Genomic DNA, 19,862 nt, shown 5'->3' with positions numbered 1-19,862 from the left:
CATTTTCACAGGCAACAATGGGAACATCTAGGCCTGTATCAGCAGATCTCTCTGCCTTTCTCATTTCCCAGTTCCAAAAACAACTTGTATGAGTGTGATTACAGGGTTAGGTAATGACAGAGGCCCTCTGTAGAAAGGCAGGTTTGTGAGTCACAGTTGTAGTACGGCAACATCCTGCCAGTACTACGACGGCTGCCTCCTAGCAGGGCTTAAGGCATTGTGTCTGTTGAATGACAAATTGGAGAAAACCTGAATGTCCTAATTTGTCACACACACACACACACACACACACACACACACACACACACACACACACACACACACACACACACACACACACACACACACACACACACACACACACACATACACACGCACGCACACACACACACACGCACGCACACAGACACACACACACACACATGCACACAACAGTGTCACCACAGAAGTAAACAGGCTTCTAATAATATGCAAATTACAGTGAATTAAAGAGTTCCATTAAAGAGCACCTCTACCCTCAGGTGATTCGATTTCACGTCCAACGCATTCTCCAAGCCAGAGATCTTTGAGAGGGCTTACAAGACAAGACAACAGCTTTCCATGGTATTCAGGGACATCTTGACAGTTATTGGGTTGAGTTTTCTTCGACAGATATAATACAGAAGACACACCCAGTTGTAGCATTGTTTCATTAACCATCCAATCAGACCAGAGCTTATAAAACCAGGATGTTGTTAACTCAAGGTCAATAAACTCGATAGACTGGTCAGTAATTGATGCCTACCCCCAACAATGTGTTCTTATTCCTGTGTTAATAAAAAGGACAGGTCTGGTCACCCACGGTGTGTCATGCTCACTGTGATGGTGTAATGGGAGGATGTTTAGTGGTTAGCCCGACCCTTAGGAATGGTGTGGCCCAGGGGAGGCTGGTGGAGGTAGAAGAGCATATGTCAAGGCGTAATTAAAACATTCCAAAAAGCAAACTTGCACTTGGTAAAGATAATCCCTCGCTTGTCATGAAATTTTCACAGGCAACAATGGGGACATCTAGGCCTGTAGAAGCAGATCTCACTGCCTTTCTCATTTGCCAACAAGAAAAGCAACCTGTATGAGTGTGATTACAGGGTAAGCTTACTACATTAATGAGTAATTACTGAGGTTTTTTATTAACACAGGAATAAGAACACATTGTTGGGGGTAGGCATCAATTACTGACCAGTCTGTCGAGTTTATTGACCTTGAGTTAACAACGTCCTGGTTTTATAAGATCTGGTCTGATTGGACGGTTAATGAAACAATACTACAACTGGGTGTGTCTTCAGTATTTGAATGTCGAAGAAAACTCAACCCAGTAACTGTCCCTGGAAAGCTGTTGTCTTGTCTTGTAAGCCCTCTCAAAGATCTGTGGCTTGGAGAGTGTGAGAGATGGGTGTGGTAGGAGGGGAGGGGACACGCACAACACAGAAAAACCCTTGGCGGTCTCACCAGAAAAGAGTCAACACAGGGTTTCAAAAAAAGAACCGTTGGTCCGCCTTTATAGACTGTCAATCAAAATCCCAGGAACCACCAAAAGAACATACAAGAGAGAGGCCCTGGCTGCTGATTGGCTGCTTGGAAATACAGTGACAGGGATTGGCTAGATAAATATACGAAAGTTCAGTTTGGAAAAAAACAAGGTTGTTTTATGTTTTAGCGGGACCTGGCAGTAACCAAAGAATAAATAAAGAAAACAAATATTTCTGAGGCGTGTTCATACAACTGAAGGAGAGAAATGGCTTATGGGGATAGGCTGGGGATAGGAGTTATAGTATATGTCATTTCTGTAAACAACCTGAGAAAATCAACATTTAAAACATTCAAATTAGGATACACCAAAAAACAAAACCATAAAATGCCAAAACAAAAAATGTTCTTTACAGCATTCATGTACATAATGTATCTGTTGATTATTTACAACATGGGATTCATCAGGATTATTTTTTTCTCATTTTTTTCTTTTTTCCATACTTTTTTTTTCATTTTTTTTCTTCATTTTTTTCCCCTCATTATGAGCAGTTTTGTTCCCTTTGATGAAACTGCAGTAATGTGTATATAACATACACTGTTCTGGGAAAGCTCTCCAATTATCGTCAACAGTCACACCAAAAAGATACCAGCTAAAATAATTTCTAACGTATTTAAATGTTTAAGAGATTGTGTTTTTGTGTTTGTGTGTGTGTGGGTGGGTGGGTGGGTGGGTGGGTGTGGGTGCGTGTGTGTGTGTGTGTGTGTGTGTTCGTGTGTGTCTGTGTGTGTAGGTAGGTGTGTGTGTGTGTGTGTGTGTGTGTATGTGTGTGTGTGGGTAGGTGTGTGTGTGTGTGTGTGTGTAGGTGTGTGTGTGTGTGTGTGTGTGTGTAATTGCACCCTGGAATGCCCCTTCCCTAGATTAGCTGTGATCTTCAACTCCAGTAAACATAATAATTGGCTTTAACCTGGAGCTAAGTGTATGTGCAGAGCTATGCTATGACATCATTATCACTCCTTAAAAGTCATCTTCTCAATGTATTAATTTGAGGTTGCTGAAATGAACAAAAATATGGTATTTCACATAAGTAAACAGCAGGTAAAAAAATCGGTTTTGTGTTTCTATTAAACAATGGTACCTGAAATTGAACAGAATGGCGCAAAGAACAATCCAAATATAAAATAAAGATCCTTTTGGAAACGGAACTCTTGTACAACTATGAAGCACACACCATTTTCCCTCCAAAACCAAAGAATGTCATCGCCCACAAAAAAAAATGGTTCCTGTATTTTCTCTTTTTTATGCTTGCTGCATGTTGAATCTTGTCGGTGCAGTCTTCACATTTAGCTACATTTCTCACGAGAAAAAAATCCTTGATCCTTGGGATCAAGCAGATTCCTAGCTGTGGTGGTTGGACGTACAGACCTGCGTCCTCAGATGGCTGATGTCTCTGTCTCTGTCTCCTGACCTCTTGATCTGGCCTTTGACATTGTGATAACTGAGGAACAGGGGAGGCTGGTGGAGGTAGAAACTGGAGGATGGTTTCTCCGATTTCTACCTCCACCAGCCTACCCTGCGGGAGAGCAACCCAGCCCTACAGTCCTGTAGATGTCCTGTTTGAATCAAGAGTGTTGTTGGACTTGATCTTCCTCCAGGGCTTCTCTCCAGGGGGAAGGGATACCTTGTGACGCATGACGTCACAATTACAGCTGAAGTCTCAAATGCCATTCATTTCCCAAGGAGCGTCAAAGAATTCATATACTGTAAGCAATGACATTCCTCCTGGTTTTTTTTAGACGCGGGGGGGGGGGTTGGAGGCTGTTTACTTTAGCTAATGTGGTGGGTGGGGAAGAGGGAGGGAGGGAGGGATGACAATATGTAGAAACAGGAAGGTCCTGTTGACAGAGTAATGTTGGAGCGTTTAACCTGCATGGGGGAGGTCTCCGCCTGATTGGTCGACCTGATTCAAGAGATGGGTCTTCGGGGGAAATGGCTGATCGTGTGGGTTGATATCTCCTGGGGGGGGGAGAGGATCAAGAGTCACATAAGTCACATGATGTTGCCCTCCCCAAAGTCAACATGCATAACTGCTGTTTTGAATTGTAACATTTGGAACCCCCAAATATAAAGCAAACCATGGATAATTTTAACTCTCTTTCATTCTAGCCTCTAACTCCTGAGCTGCTGATAGTCTCAGAAATCAAATCTAAACAATCCTGAGGACCTCTTCCTTACTTACTGCCATTCAGAGTAAAGGACACACTGACCCAGTTCTGCCAGCCTGGGCCTGGTGCCACACGGCCCGGCCCCAACGTAAAGTCAACACCCTTTATCTTAAAGACTCTGGCCTCCCCGGTCAAATGTGTGTGATAGGGAGAGACTGTAGGGAGCTACACACAAGGGAGAGCAGTCGCTCGAACCTTGAACACAACAACGCAAACAACAACAACAACAAGGACGTCAACAAGGACGTGTTTGTCCCCTGGCAATGGAGACACCTTGATCACTGGTGTTACTACTGGAGGAGGAAAAGGCCAGTGTGAGGCCTGAACACACACACACACACACACACACACACACACACACAAACACACACAGAACACACACACAGAACACATACACACACACACACACAGAACACACACACACACACACACACACAGAACACACACACACACACACACACACACAGAACACACACAGAACACACACACACACACACACACACACACACACACACACACACACACAACACACCCAAAACACACACACACACACACACACACACACACACACACACACACACACACACACACACAGGGATAACATCAGCACTTATCAAAGAGCGGCTTACCAGCTTCCCATCGTTGCTGTCCTCTTAGTACGGAGACTCGACCCTGAAACAGAACCAAGGAGAACAGACATGAGAGGAGTGACGGCCTTGCGGCGTCAGGAGTTGGGGAACGTGCTGTTTTACAGTGTTTGGGATGATTAGAATTATCGTGGCTCGGAACCACGAGAAGAAACAACGACATCTCGGACGCGCAGGCCGCTGTGTTGTTTCACCCCCTGCTCGCACGATCTGGTGATGCAGAGTTCACGCTGGCTGACTAGCATCTAAAAGTCTAAAGCAGGGTTTGAAGAACAGCTAATGTTGCTGAGAGGCTAACCAGTGTTGTTGTGGTGTATATATATATATATATATATATGCCATTTAGCTCACGCTTTTATCCAAAGCAACTTACATTGCAGTGAGTGCATACATTTCAGTATATATGGTCCCAGCAGGAATCGAACCGACAACCTAAGCATTGTTAGCGCTGTGCTCTACCAACTGAGCCACAGTGTCAACAACCCTAACTGTTGCTGAGAGGCTAACCAGTGTTGTTGTGGTGTTAGCTGTTAGCGTAGAATATCACAAAGTAACTTTTAAACTTGTTTCACAAAGTAACTGACTTTCTCAACTGGAATCCTGTCTAAGCATCTGAAGATCTTGATTCAATCGATAAGAGCTGTAACCATGACAACAGACCCGGCTTTAGGACACGCAAGAGGAAGAGCGTGTGAAACTTATCAAACATGAAGACAGCAATAAAAAAAACTTAAACATGAAGAGGAAATAGACTTCAGCTACAGAACGTAGTCGAGCCTTGCAGGTGTGTCAGTGTTGTGAGTTATGGCGTGTCTACAGAAAATATACTAGTCTACGAAGAAAACCCTCAGGACTAACCACATCAAGGCAACCATGTGACAGTGGCAGGTAGAGAGGGAGGCCATTGAAAACATACCAGTACTGGATGAAAGAGAGGATGAAAGAGAGGATGAAAGATCGGAGTGTTGTTGAGTTCAGATGTGAGAGAAAGAGTGAGATGAAGGTGAAAGAATAGAAGAGGAGAGGGAAAGAGAGAGAGAGAGAGAGAGAAAGAGAAAGAGAAAGAGAGATGGCCAGAGAGGGAACGAGGGACAAGAAAGAAGGGAGGAAACCTGTGCAGACACGATACTGACATTCCAACCATATTCTAAACCAGTGGAGGCTGGTGGAGGTAGGTCATTCTGTTCCATGCATTACAATGAGCCTGTCCTCCGGTTTCTACCTTTTAACTGCCTCCCTCCCCAAAGCCCCTAAGACCAGTTCCTTCTATGCAGAGGAGGGAATTCAGAGACAGTGATAAGGAAGAGCCTCACGTCCACCTGACCTGCTCAATGTTCAACCAACTCATACTCTACTCGGCAGGAGTTCAACTGGGCTGAGAGGGGAGAGGGGAGAGAGGAGAGGCTGAGAGGGGAGAGGAGAGAGGAGAGGGGAGAGGAGAGGCTGAGAGGGGAGAGGAGAGAGGGAGAGGAGAGAGGAGAGGGGAGAGGAGAGAGGAGAGGCTGAGAGGGGAGAGGAGAGAGGGAGAGGAGAGAGGAGAGGGGAGAGGAGAGGGGCTTGGGCCTGACTGGAAGAGGGGAGAGGGGAGAGGGGAGAGAGGAAAGAGGAGAAAGGAGAGAGGAGAGGCTGAGAGGGGAGAGGGGAGAGACTGAGAGGGGGAGAAAGGAGAGGGGAGGGAAGAGAGGCTGAGAGAGGCTTGGGGCTCAGGGCCTGACTGAAGGAGTCCCCTCCCCTCCCCTGAGGCACCACACCCTGACAGGTTGGTATCTGTGGCTCAGTCGGTAGAGCATGGCGCTAACAACGCTTAGGTTGTAGGTTTGATTCCCGCTGGGACCATGTATACTGAAAAGTATGCACTCACTGCAATGTAAGTTGCTTTGGATAAAAGCATCAGCTAAATGGCGTATATATATTATTATATTATATAGTATCTGAAGTTGATTCAGAGAGCAGCAGCAGTAAGAGGAGGCGGACCGGCTGGCGGAGATGTCTTGGAATGTGGTCCAACTGTGTTTTCAAAATACTCACAGGCTTAATGCTGGCTAACCAGGCCATGCAAAATGGATAGAGGGGGGGCAACATGGACAGACTGTAGTAGTTGTCTTAAATGTGTTATCTACTCAGTAGACCGTTTAATAAAGCAAGCTATCTGCTGTAATCAGTTGCTTGCATCTTATCTTGGATAAACTCCATCAAAACGAAAGAGTAGTCGTCTTGTCTATCAGTGGCTTGAACGCATTCACTCTCCACTGGCCACATGACTGCCAACTGACATCTGTAGTCACATGACTGCCAACTGACATCTGTAGTCACATAACTGCCAACTGACATTTGTCAACAGGGAAACGACCTGTTCTGTATCAGGATAGTGACCTATAATGGTACCGGAGGAGGCTGATGGAGGTAGAAACTGGAGGACGGGCTACATTTGAGGTTGAAGAATGTTGTCAAACACGTGTCTTGATCTAGGAATGCGTATTTGATATCATTCCTCATTCCATCCATGCATTACAATGAGCCTGTCCTCCGATTTCTACCTCCACCAGCCTCCCCTGCCCTGTCAGCCCCTGTCATCAGTATTCTTCACACTACATAGCTGCCTGGCCTGCTGTACTCCCATTGGCCAGCCACCTATGCACCAATCAGGCGACAGCGTCCTGTTTATTGTTGAATGCGTTTGTCCCTCTCCCATGTCAACAGGTGTGCAGGTGTGCGAACACCACGGTGAAGGCAGCCAATCAGGTCGCTACTTTCAGAAGCACACTGCATTCTCCTGTTCACTCCCTGTCAACAACTCAAGACAACCTGCTTCTTTCCCTCGGGCTTCACCACCGTAGAAACAGAATTAGTAAAACGCACAAGGTAACCTCAGGACATGGCGATTAGGCTAGTACACCACAAGATAGCCAACATGGTATTGTAAAACATAATCGCCATGGTAATCATTGTTATTGCTGCATGTGTAGAACACAGAGAGAAGCGAAGAAATCAGAGGTGGTGCATTGGCAACTAAGCACCATTTGACTGAACATTCCAATGTCAGTTGTGTTTAGTTGGTTGTTAATAAAGCTGTAAAGTAAAACTTCCAAATGGTACACCACAAGATGGCCGCCGGTTGGCTAAACCCACAATGGAATGTTGACCTGAATGGGCATGTCTGTTCTACTCATTCTGTTTCTATATTTACGACCTGCTACCTCTCTGGTAGGAAGGCTGGGCCGTTCTCAGAGCAAACGCTAGACATATGCTGCTATGCTAATATGCTACGCTGGTTGATTATCGCAGACAGGATCTGGACAAAGAAGGTTGGGCTTCGTATTTGCATAAGTGATCTGAGGACTGCTTCCCTTTGCTTGCCGGGTCACTCACATAAAGTGAGTAGACATGTTCTCTCTTGTCAAACAAATACAATCGATGAATATTTCACGTTTGTTGTGTTGCATAGCTGCTATAGTATAGAATTGAAAGCTAAGTTCAGGTGCTGAGGAAGTCCTTACCAGGTACATTCTGTAAATCGATCCAAGCAATCCAAGCAATCCAAAAGTTTAGCTCAACACTTCTGACAGAGGACTCAGTTACTGCTTTTCCACTGAGAATCACACTGGAATCCTCAACCGACAATCCAAACCTGACGTTTTCAGAGAACGGAGACATGTCCCTGTGCCAGACAAGACCACCCAGAGTGTGTGTGTGTGTGTGTGTGTGTGTGTGTGTGTGTGTGTGTGTGTGTGTCAGAGAACCACAACCTGCAGGCACAGATGTCTGGCGATGATGAAGGAGGCCCAGCCGCCACGCTCTGAGCGCTAGACTGCGCTTTACAGGTATGACCTCTGCTCAACGCCGTCATGTCACCTGACTCCTCTGTCATCACACCCTGAGAACTCTATTGTGACTTTGTGGTTTGTTTGGAGGAGAGGAAGGTGTGGTAATGGGGAACATGCAGGGAGGGATCGGCAGGCGAGTCGAGGACTGGAGACACCAACAGGCAATACTTCAGAGAGAGAACTAATCTCTACTAATCTACTAATCTACTAATCTGTACGATGTAGTGTATATCTCTACGTTGTGTGAGTGTTTCGGAAGGGCCTTGAGGGGGGTGTTTCCAACGCTGTTTCCTCCTGCCAAATGCTGGAATGTGCGAGGCATGTCAGCCCCTGTTGTTCTTGACTAAACAGTTTGTTCTTTGTTTAACGACACGTTCGCCTTAAATCCAATGGCAGGTAACAGACAGGATGTGGCAAACGCATCACTTCCGCATTAGGTTGGAAATGAAACAGTGGAGTTGCATAGGAGACCTATTGTACTGTATGGGTCTGATAACAGAGCTTGTCTCTACATGTCTTTGGATGCATACAGGATGAATGCACACAGTATTTCATAGCTTTGGACACAGTGAAGGTACAGTACTTAGTAACACCTGTGACATCCCTACACCTAATTTGGGTTTTGATTAGCGATGGTTAGAACCTGAGGAGAGTACTATTTACGTTTCCCAGGGTTGGCCCTCTCTCCTGTTATCTTAACTTTTTGAGTTACGTAGAAAAAGCACAACGCTCGTGTACACGCGTGTTTGATGCCATTCCTCATTCTGTTCCATGCATTACAATCAGCCCGTCCTCCGATTTCGACCTCCACCAGCCTCCCCTTGTCCAGTATATACTGGTCATGCGGGCCTCTGAGCAATAATAAAGAATACTCACGGCCCTTTCTTTCTCATGTAGATGACTATAGCGATGATGGCTACAAGGGCCAGCAGCACACCGATCACGATGCCGGCGATGGCACCGCCTGACAGACCCTCGTCCAGGGCCCCCTCCTCTGCAGAGCGACAAGGAAAGAACATTAGCAACACTTAAACCAACTTAAACCCACTTTCAACACTTAAATCAACTTAAACCAACCTTAAACCCACTTACAACACTTAAACCAACCTTAATCCGACTTACAACACTTAAACCAACTTAAACGAACCTTAAACCCACTTGCAACACTTAAACGAACCTTAATCTGACTTACAACACTTAAACCAACTTAAAACCAACCTTAAACCAAACAAAATGAGTCGTCCTATCAGTGTGTACAGATTTTATTTTCAAAGAACTGAGCTTCTGGCAGGTGTTTGAAAATTATGGGGGTTATGGGGTCTCACCTTTGACGGACAGCTTGTGGTCAACGGACATGCTCAGTCCTGTGATGGCGTTGTGCGCCAAGCAGGTATACGTCCCAGAGTTCTTGTAAACAGCGCTCGGGATGGCGTAGTCAGCGGTCTTCACGATGGTCAATGTGCCATTGAACTTCCAGGTGTAGGTGGCAGGGGGGACGGAGACCACAGAACACTTCAGCATCACAGGGTCTTTCACCTCCACCGCAGCCTCGCCCTCCACCAACACCGTCTCAGGACCATCTGATTGCACGGAGAGGAAAGGTAGTTAGTTAGGTACCTGGGTTTCATCTGGACATCTTCCCTGAAATTCCCCCTGAATGTCCTGCATTTTATCAACAGTTCAAGTAAATATAAACCAGGTGACCAGCAGAATAGAAGTAGCTTGATACCATTCCTCATTCTGTTCCGTGCATTACAATGTGCCCGTCCTCTGATGTCTACCTCCACCAGCCTCCCCTGCCTCATACTCACAGTTGACCAGGATCTTGTAGCTGGCGGAGTCTGCGCTCACAGCGTTGGTGAGCTTGCAATGGTACTCCCCACTGTCCTCTTTCTGCACCGGCTTAATCACTACGGAGCTCATGTCTGCCGAGATGTTGACCCTGTTGCTTGGCAACAGCGGCGCGCCCCCCTTCAGCCACACTGCCTTGCCGGTGCCGGCTCCTGCCTTGCAGCTGAGGCTGGCTGTGCTGTTGCCTGCGACCAGAGTCGTGGTGGGGCCTGTGATGTTGGTGCCAGATATGGCCTCTACAAATAAAAGGAGGACAAACGAAGGGGTTAGGGTTTACGGAGTAAACTTGTGGAACAAAGAACTGCTGGGTTTCAGGGTTAAAACGGTAGAAAGACAAACAAATGAAGGGCTTTTGCACACCTGTATTGTGGATTTGACAGGTGTGTCAGATGAATGAGACTAGAAGTAGAAAAAGGTGGCTCCCGCCCACTGTCTCTGCTTGTGTAATATGTTTTAATAGGTGCAACAGTTCGGTCAGAGACCTTCCTCAGACATGGAACGTTGCACCTATTAAAATATACTACACCTGCAGGCAGAGACAGTGTTCAAATGGCAAAACCGTAACATAAACAGCAGAAGCTTGATAAACCATTTAAATGTGATCTAAGTCTCATGCATCAGTCAAAGTGAGAGACAACCACTAGATAACTCCTCATGGTCAAACTGAACCACTTCAGAGCTGACAGACTATGGGCGAGGCTAGATGGTCTATTTGTCTTTTAGTACAAATGAAAAACGACTGTATTCTGAAATGTATCAGGCAGCCTGGAGGGTGGGGGAAGCAAACGGCAAGATAAGATTTGTTAACACAAAGTTCATTGTCGCCAGAACGGTGAGTCACACAGTAACCGTGGTTTTCACAGGTCTCATGCATAAAGGGTTGCCCTTTAAAGACACACATCGATTGACAGCACTGCTGGTAAGTAAGATACATACTGTATGGTTCCTAAGTCTTGATCCAACCCTTAAAGGGCAAATATTGTCCTTTAATCCCGATGTATTCACCTTAATAGGACACTCCTCAAATTTATTATCTCCAACACCATACTGTAACCGTGTCTACATATGTGAAAACAGTGGTTTTCTATGTTCTGTAGTCAAAAAGATCCAAAGGAAAATACCAGCTAAGATGTCTTTTTGTTTCTACTACAGCCACAAACGCACTCTGCCTGGCTCAAAACTCTTTGTAGTTTCTGAAAATCACTGAATACAATAATAATAAACTTTATTTATATAGCACCTATTTAAAACACTCTGTGTTACAAAGTGCTTTTCAAATAGATAAAACAGATATGCAAATAAAAACAACAATAAACGTATAAAACAGTAAAACACAACAAATTAAATGTTTTACCCCCAATTACAATCATAGAGGATAATTTCCTTAGGGCCTTTTGTCTTATCCTTTTCACTACAGAACATATGTAGACACTGGTTTGGTACTGGAGATGATGAATGCTGTATAAGGTTAGAGCAAAGTGTCCCAAAAAAGTGTCAGTAATTTCAGTGGAATGTGTAACTCTATATGAGTCATGTAGAGTAATGGTTGGATGTACAGTCACTACTATTTACCAGACTCCAGTGAGCATTCACAGAATACATGGAATTACTGTGAATGTGAAACCCTCCCTCCCTTCCCTCCTCTCCCTCCCCTCCCTTCCTATACCTCCCTTCCTCCCCTCCCGCCATCTCCCTCTTTCTTTGAGAAAACTCAACCCAACTCAAAAGACTTCAGGCGGTTTTGAAAGACCATCCTCCAACCCAGCAGGTTTGAGTCACTCACACTCACGTTGTCAACAGGGCATATTTAACGAGTTTGAAAAGCCTACGCGGGAACACTGAGTGCTGTCATGATGGAACAAAGCCACTGGGTTTGACACTGCGCTTCAAGTTGAGGTGAAACCCATACAATGTTGTCATGGCTACAGGGCAGTGAGACAGGAAGCAGGTTTCAGTCTGCTGGTTTGCCTATGGGCTATCCTCATAGACGACAATACCTGTCACTTCATTAACTCATGAAGAGTGTTAGGGTTAGGGTTAGGGCTAGGGCTAACTCACACAGCAGGAATGAGGTCAGGCAGGACAAGTCAGACAGTCATCCATACATTAGCCAGTAGCCATTGGCTGTGATCCAACTAAAAAAAGCTCTGATCTGTAACCAAGTCTCCATTGTGACCACCGGTCTTCACTCATTTAGTGCTGAGGGTGAACAAAGTCGCCTAAGTTGTCAACATTCTAGAGTGCCAAAGGTGACTTTATTCACCAAAAATGCATACATTAATGATGCTTCATTTTGCAGACATTATGATACTTCATTTAGCCAATCAGAGTGTTGTTGCTAGGTAAACACCACATAAAACACTCGGCACTCTCGGTGGTGAGTGTTCCAGAGTTCTTTGGCAGTTGGTGAGTCTGACTAGAGAAAACGGATTCATGCTGAGAAAGTCTTTAGTAAACAATCTAGGGTAATACTACAGTAGTGCTTTATTGGATATACAGACATTAATGACAATATTACCATTGAAATAGTAATTGTGCCACTACTTTAAGTAGAGTGCAAAATCAACAACAGCTGAACAGGTAGGACTACTAAAATCTAATGATATGTTGCCAACAAGCACCTCAAGGGTATGCACTCGCTCACCTGAGTTCTAAAACCAGTTTCTTTTTGTCATCAGAGCAAGATCTGCCTCTCAAACTAAATAATACAAATGACATCCCTTTCCTATACCTGCAGAAAAGCTAAATTACCAATTAGTTTGTTAGCTTCTGTGATACACATTCTACTCACCAATGACAGTGATCTTGGCCATGATGGATGAAATGGTGCGCTTGGTCTTGGCGTTGAAGGCTGTGCAGGAGTAGTTCCCACCCTGGGCCTCCGCAGCTTTGGCCAGCACCAGCTTGGAGCTCGTCTCTGTGAGGGGCTTCCCGTTGTGGATCCACTGGAGCACAGCAGCCGGGCTGGACTGGGCCGAGCAGGTCAGCGTGATGTTAGAACCCTTCTTGTGGATCTCACTGGCGGGGGCGACGACCATCACCATGTTCTCTGGCCCATCTGTAAACATACAGTTGTGTTCAGAGATAGGTTCCCGATCAGGATGTAGCAACATGCTAACATCTCAAAGGAAACACACTGTGATGGATCGACTCTAGATTGTGGACCTAAAGACCTACATAGACCTAGCCCATTATGACAACCTAAACTGCAGATTGTGATCAGCAGCATCTCACTATTACTGTGCAAACATGGCTTTTATTTTCTTTTGAACGGGTAATCAATCGGCTTATGCATCCAAATCACAAGCATTGTTTACACAGCAGAGTTCAGTTTGGGTGTAGAGTAGAAACCACTCCCCTGAGTGCCGTGACTGACACAAAGCCTTGAGGAGCAAGCAACTCAGCACTCCCTGAGCCCATCCCACAGAGGCATGGACGTACACCATAGTATACAAAAGGTGCAGTACTCACAGCTGACACTGAGATTGAAGGGCGCGCTCTTCTCAACCTCCAGAGCGTTGGAGGCTGTGCAGTAGATCGGGCCGACCAGATCAGACCTTAAGACCCCAACCACGGTGAGCTGTGACCAAGGTGAGGTGACGTCGTCGCCTTTAGTGACGGTGATGTGATTCCCGTCAATAACCACGGGGACAGTGCCGTTGGTCCAGGTGAACTTCAGGAAGGAGCCATTCGCGGAACAGTTTAGCTTAACGGTGCTGTTAAACTCAATGGCTTCCGCCATGTCGGATTTGATGACCAAATTGGAGACGGGCTCTGAAGGAGATGGAGGGAGGGGAGGAGGGAGGAGGAGGGGAGGAGGGAGGAGGAGGGAGGGAGGAGGGATGGAGGGGGGAGAGTGAGTGAGATGGCAGCAGGGGAGGCTGGTCAAGGTAGAAATCAGAGGACGGGCTCATTGTAATGCATGGATCGAGGAATGGTATCAAACACATCCATTCCATGCATTACAATGAGCCCGTCCTCCGTGATGTCATGATGAGAGCGGAGGGAGGGGATAATGAATGTACTCTGAGAAGTGTAAATAAATTATGACGGAAAGATGTATCAAATTCTGAAAATGCAAACACGGGCCGGACATTTAGAACCAAACGAGTGCTCCAATCTCGGTGATGCAATAACACAGACTGTGGTTTAAGGAGCCAAAGTGTCACCCGAACAATTCTGACCTAGCACAAGGGCACCAAATCATGACAGTTATTGCAATGATAACACTATGTTGATATCATGCCGTTGATCCACCCTGTGGCTCCATGTCTCAGACTACTGTGGGTGCAAGGGAAGGGAGGACACGCCCTGTAGGCTGCATATCAAGTTCATGAACATAGGTCTTTGAAATGTTACCTTCCCAGTTAAACTTAACTTGGGTTGTTTTTACATATTTTACATTTACTCCATTTCCATGTCTTTTTTTAAAAAAAAATTTATTATTATTTTTTTTTAATTTAACTTATCTTTATTTATCCAGGTTAGTTACTCATTGAGATAAAATCTCTTTTTCAAGAGAGACCTAGTCCAAGACAGCAGCCAAGGAAAATTATATTTCAGACAATTCACAAATGATGACACACAAACATCCCAAAACAAATTACAGTCTTTGTAATCTTTGTGAGGCATATTATAGCAACTCTACATCAAACAACCTTTTTCACACAGGAACAGTAAACTGTATGGAGAGTTATCTTGCATGCAGTGATATTGGGAAGAAAGCCAGCATGACCAAAATAGCGTGGAGACTGTAGGCTACTCAATATGAACCCAAAACAAAACGTGATATTAGGTATTTTAAGCATTCAAACATTTAAAAACAAAAAACAAAAAAAAACGTACTCACCTAGAACTCGAAGCATCGTTTCACCTATTTTAGCTTCTCCCGGATCTGGGACCATTGACACCGAATATGTCCCACTATCCTCCGGCGTCAAAGATCGAAGTTCCATTTCGCCAGTGGTTGGATTCACCTTCACCCGTCCTTCGTAACCGGTGCCAATCGTAGCACCTCCAGGCGAAGAGGTGATAACAGGCGAGCCGTGGAAAGTCCAAGTTATGGTGAGAAACTTCTCGCCGGCGCCCACGATGGTTTTGAAGGTAACGTTCTTGCCCGATACTCCGTCAATCGGACCTGGTGGCAGTGCGTCCTGCCCTAAGCAGCATCCTGAAGGAAACCGGTTTTATTGCAGGTTCACTTCTAAAAGGTGGTTCAGACGGCCAAGTCATATGTGTACGCAGATAGGCACATCTTATACTTATAATAACACTACAAAACAAGTCAACGACTATCGGAGATAGATATCTATAGAGAATTATATCGCCTATATCTGCCTCAGTTGGTAGACAAGTGACGAGTCAAATAACGAAAAAAACGAATTCAAGTGATAATATTGGCCAAGAAAATAAAAAGTATACACCTATAATATGATCACCTTATTGCATATTATTGTTGAATAGGCCCATAGGCTAGGAACCTATCTATACATATTCTGCAGCACACTAAACAGATTTAACAAAATCACTCAATTTTCTGAATTTAATAATCATTAATTAATCTTACCGACAGCTAACAGCAAAAGTACAAGCGACTTCAAATTAAACAAATCCATCCCGGACGTCTGGAAACCTTCTTGCGACAGAGGAAAATGCCTTGTCCTCTTGCTTTTACAGCCTGAATGAATGTGTACACACCCAGTAAAGGTGTCAGTACCAGGAAGCCCGCCTCTCCATATCAATGTCTGCCTATTCACCTCACAAACGTCCCAGCCTAACCTACTGTACAGTATGTATTTTAAACAATGATTAAAATGTCCGCATAAGGAACGTCACAAGTATTTCCAGCAACTGGAGTCAACAAGTTGATAAAGTTGGAATGTCTTTTTCTTGGAACAGAATGTCTTAACCGTCATTTATACGTGTTCTAAACAGGCTAGAGTGTTCTAAACAGGCTAGAATGTTCTAGAGGCATAGTACGTAGTGGTGGCACCAATATTGATGATTCGATCATTTAGATCATTTAACATTTAGTCATTCTGTGTGGTCCTCATTCTAAATATAACTTTCAACCCTTCACAGGCAAGAAAGTCTAATTCTCCTCAAACCATAAAGTCATTGTACTTGAATTTAGGCAAAATCACAGTTTTGCCGTTGAGCGATGCTGGCACCTAGTGAAAAAGTTTAGAAAATGAATAGGCCTGTCATTATCAAATCAGTATTGGGCCACATTAACGAAAGCAAAATAAAAAAATAAATATGGTAAATGTTGTGTAAATTATGACATTTCAATGTGTTAGCGTCCAAATAGTGTAACATCTAAAACATAGGAAACCTTTGGTGAAATACATCGCCTATAGAGAGTTTACACCCCCTTTCAAAAGCTTCACCCTTTTATTTTCCCAGAGCCTGTAATCAAAATTATATTAGTTTCCCAATAGTCTACACAGCATAGTCTACATAGCCCACTGGACACATTCAAAGTGAAAGAACATTTCTAAAAATGTCCGAAAATTAAGCTGTTTTAGTCATGGAATGTTTCTAGATGCTCTGCTTTTCTTTGACTGCACTGCCACCTAGTGGTGAAGAACAACAACTGACCGTCCATTAAATGAGGTTTTGTGTCTGCCGTTTCTATAACAACCTCCTGCCCTCAAGCCCTGGCACACCCAGACGAGGGGAGGCTGGTGGAGGCAAAAATCGGAGAACGGGCTCATTATAAAGCACGGAACGCAATGAGGAATGGTATCAAACATGCATGTGGGAGGGTGTGCACAGAGGGAAAAAGAGAGCTGAAGTCCCCAACAAACTCTCTGTTTAAGATATGACATTTAAAGCTTCAATCTCATGGTTGTCATGGCCTCCTATGTTGTCATGGTCTCCTATGGTTGTCGTGGTTGTCATGGTCTCTTATGGTTGTCATGGTGTCCTATGGTTGTCATGGTCTCCTATGGTTGCCATGGTTGTCATGGTCTCCTATGGTTGTTATGGTTTCCTGTTATGGTCTCCTATGGTTGTCATGGTCTCCTATAGTTGTCATGGTCTTCTATGGCTGTTATGGTCTCCTATGGTTATCATGGTCTCCTATGGTTGTCATGGTTGTCATGGTCTCTTATGGTTGTCATGGTCTCCTATGGTTGTCATGGTCTCCTATGGTTGTCAATGTCTCCTATGGTTGTCATGGTCTCCTATGGTTGTCATAGTTGTTATGGTCTCCTATGGTTGTTATGATCTCCTATAGTTGTCATGGTCTCCTATGGTTGTTATGATCTCCTATAGTTGTCATGGTCTCCTATGGTTGTTATGGTCTCCTATTGTTGTTATGGTCTCCTATGGTTGTCATGGTCTCCTATGGTAGTCATGGTCTCCTGTGGTTGTCATGGTTGATATGGTCTCCTATGGTTGTCATGGTCTCCTATGGTTGTCATGGTCTCCTATGGTTGCCATGGTTGTCATGGTTGATATGGTCTCCTATGGTTGTCATGGTCTCCTATGGTTGCCATGGTTGTCATGGTCTCCTATGGTTGTCATGGTCTCCTATGGTTGCCATGGTTGTCATGGTTGATATGGTCTCCTATGGTTGTCATGGTCTCCTATGGTTGCCATGGTTGTCATGGTCTCCTACGGTTGTGAAGATCTCGATGCAACTGGTCACAAATGACACCACACATTCTTGTATGTATATATATTTTTATTCCAAATACCTTTGTGTGTCTATATATTTAACATAAGAGGGCAGTGACCCTCCTACAATACCCCACACTTCAATAGTAATAATAATAATAATAACCATATAATCATAATAATATCCATTTGTCGTCATTTTCTTAATAATCCATTTAGCACTGGTATAGAAATCTGAGGGAGGAGGGGAAGGAAATAAAGAGCATAAACATGAACTCTGACGCATTCTTTACTCCTTCTCTCTCGCACACACACACACACACACACACACACACACACAGATGCATGCACGCATGCGCACACACACACACACACACACACACACACACACACACACACACACGCACACACACACACACACACACAGATGCATGCACGCATGCGCACACACACACACACACACACACACACACGCACACACACACACACACACACACACACGCACACACACACACACATACACACACACACACACACATACACACACACACACACACACACACACACACACAGCTTGTGTAATGGGCACCACACACAAACACACACACAGCTTGTGTAACAGGCACCACACACACACACACACACACACACACACACACACACACACACACACACACACACACACACACACACACACACACACACACACACACACACACACACAGTGCTTATTCGCAACACTAATAACACTCGTATTATGAATCACACAGAATATACGTTTAACCTGGCCTCCTCTTGCCATGAACCAATCAGGACTGCATGTGGCATCTTCTGTTATGAGAACTACACACAGTTGTCTTATTGGTTGTGGGCTTTGCTGGGTCAGGTACTCACACCTGTGTATACCTGGACATCATGATTCTGTTTTACACACTAACAACATGTCATGGTGTGCTCTGGAGCTTGAACCGATGGGTCTCCTTTTCCTCCTTGACACTATATTAAACCAGGGGAGGCTGGTGGAGGTAGACATCGGAGGACGGCCTCATTTGAAATGCATGGAACACGTTGTGTTTGACACCGTTCCCCATTCCGTTCCGTGCATTACAATGAGCCCGTCCTCCGATGTCTACCTCCACCAGCCTCCCCTGAACCTCATGTACACAAACAAACATGAGTCAAGAGGTACACACTGACCAATGATGACAGCAAAAAAGAACAGATCAGGAAATAAAGAACGATAGAAAAAGAAATGTAGTGAGTATGACTCTGAGAGGAAGCCACATGTCACAGAGTTCCGCCATGTCACATGACACATGACACAGAGTTCCGTCATGTCACATGACACAAAGTTCGGGCTCTGACAGCTCTGGGAAAAAGGATGCATCTTCAGGCGAGAACCAACCTTCAGCGCAAGAATTTAAGTGTGTGTGTGTGTGTGTGTGTGTGTGTGTGTGTGTGTGTGTGTGTGTGTGTGTGTGTGTCTGTGTGTCTCTTATGTCTGTGTGAAGTCTCTATCGTCCACTGAACCTCCTTGGGGCTTGTGGGATAAATCAAGTCCTCCCATCAGGTCCAAGTGGAACAGTCAGACCGGGTCGCTGACCCACACCAGCTGATCCCACTCCTCCTGTGGATCGGACACCACATGGTTGTTCCACGCACCAACGAGATCTAACGGTTCAAGTACGGTCAACAAGACCACCACACTCCACAGACAGCCTGTTGCATAGCACGTCAACATGGAGACCGCCGATTGGTTCCTCATTCAGCATGGAGACCACCCATTGGTTCCTCATTCAGCATGGAGGCCACCGACTGGTTCCTCATTCAACATGGAGACCACCGATTGGTTCCTCATTCAGTATGAAGACCACCGTTTGGCTGGTCAGAGGGTTTCTCTTGGTGTCTCTCAGTGTCTGCAACCCTGGTTTGACCAACCTTCCTGCTAATCAATGATTCCTTTGACTGAGTTGGTTTCTCCCAAAAAGCCGCCACCCCCATAAACGGGCTAGTGGTTTCACCCGGCCATGTCAGTTCACTACAAGCCCACAGCCTCCTCCACTTGTCATTCTCAGTTTATGTGCGTCCCTGTAAATTCATGACCTTTGACCCCTCTCAACCTGACATCCCATACCCGTACTCCTGACCCCGCCCCCCCCCCCCACCACCCCCCCCCTCTGTTGCCTTC

The 19,862-nt window shown here is 45.1% G+C and overlaps 1 protein-coding gene across 1 annotated transcript; it reads right to left on the bottom strand.

Moving 5' to 3' along the window:
- Nucleotides 1-1,506: 1,506 nt before the first annotated feature.
- Nucleotides 1,507-15,745, bottom strand: LOC310811718 (cell adhesion molecule CEACAM20). Its single transcript, XM_083679981.1, has 9 exons — nt 15,618-15,745; nt 14,901-15,221; nt 13,523-13,825; nt 12,843-13,109; nt 10,012-10,287; nt 9,526-9,780; nt 9,077-9,194; nt 4,359-4,401; nt 1,507-3,520 (listed from the first exon to the last, which is right to left on the bottom strand). The coding sequence occupies exons 1-8, from the start codon at nt 15,664-15,666 to the stop codon at nt 4,383-4,385; spliced, it is 1,608 nt and encodes a 535-aa protein (XP_083536107.1). The 5' UTR covers nt 15,667-15,745; the 3' UTR covers nt 1,507-3,520; nt 4,359-4,382.
- Nucleotides 15,746-19,862: the final 4,117 nt, after the last annotated feature.

Source organism: Argentina silus, assembly GCF_951799395.1.
Source record: "Argentina silus genome assembly, chromosome: 11".
Classification (NCBI taxonomy): domain Eukaryota; kingdom Metazoa; phylum Chordata; class Actinopteri; order Argentiniformes; family Argentinidae; genus Argentina; species Argentina silus.
This window is presented reverse-complemented; position numbering and strand designations above follow the sequence as displayed.

Excerpts from the sequence above, each read along its gene's own strand:
- LOC310811718 (XM_083679981.1), bottom strand. The coding sequence starts at position 15,666 with ATGGATTTGTTTAATTTGAAGTCGCTTGTACTTTTGCTGTTAGCTGTC. Across the intron at positions 15,222-15,617 it reads ACTTTTGCTGTTAGCTGTCG|GATGCTGCTTAGGGCAGGAC; the intron begins GTAAGATTAATT and ends GGTTTCCTTCAG. Across the intron at positions 9,195-9,525 it reads CCACAAGCTGTCCGTCAAAG|AGGAGGGGGCCCTGGACGAG; the intron begins GTGAGACCCCAT and ends GTCGCTCTGCAG.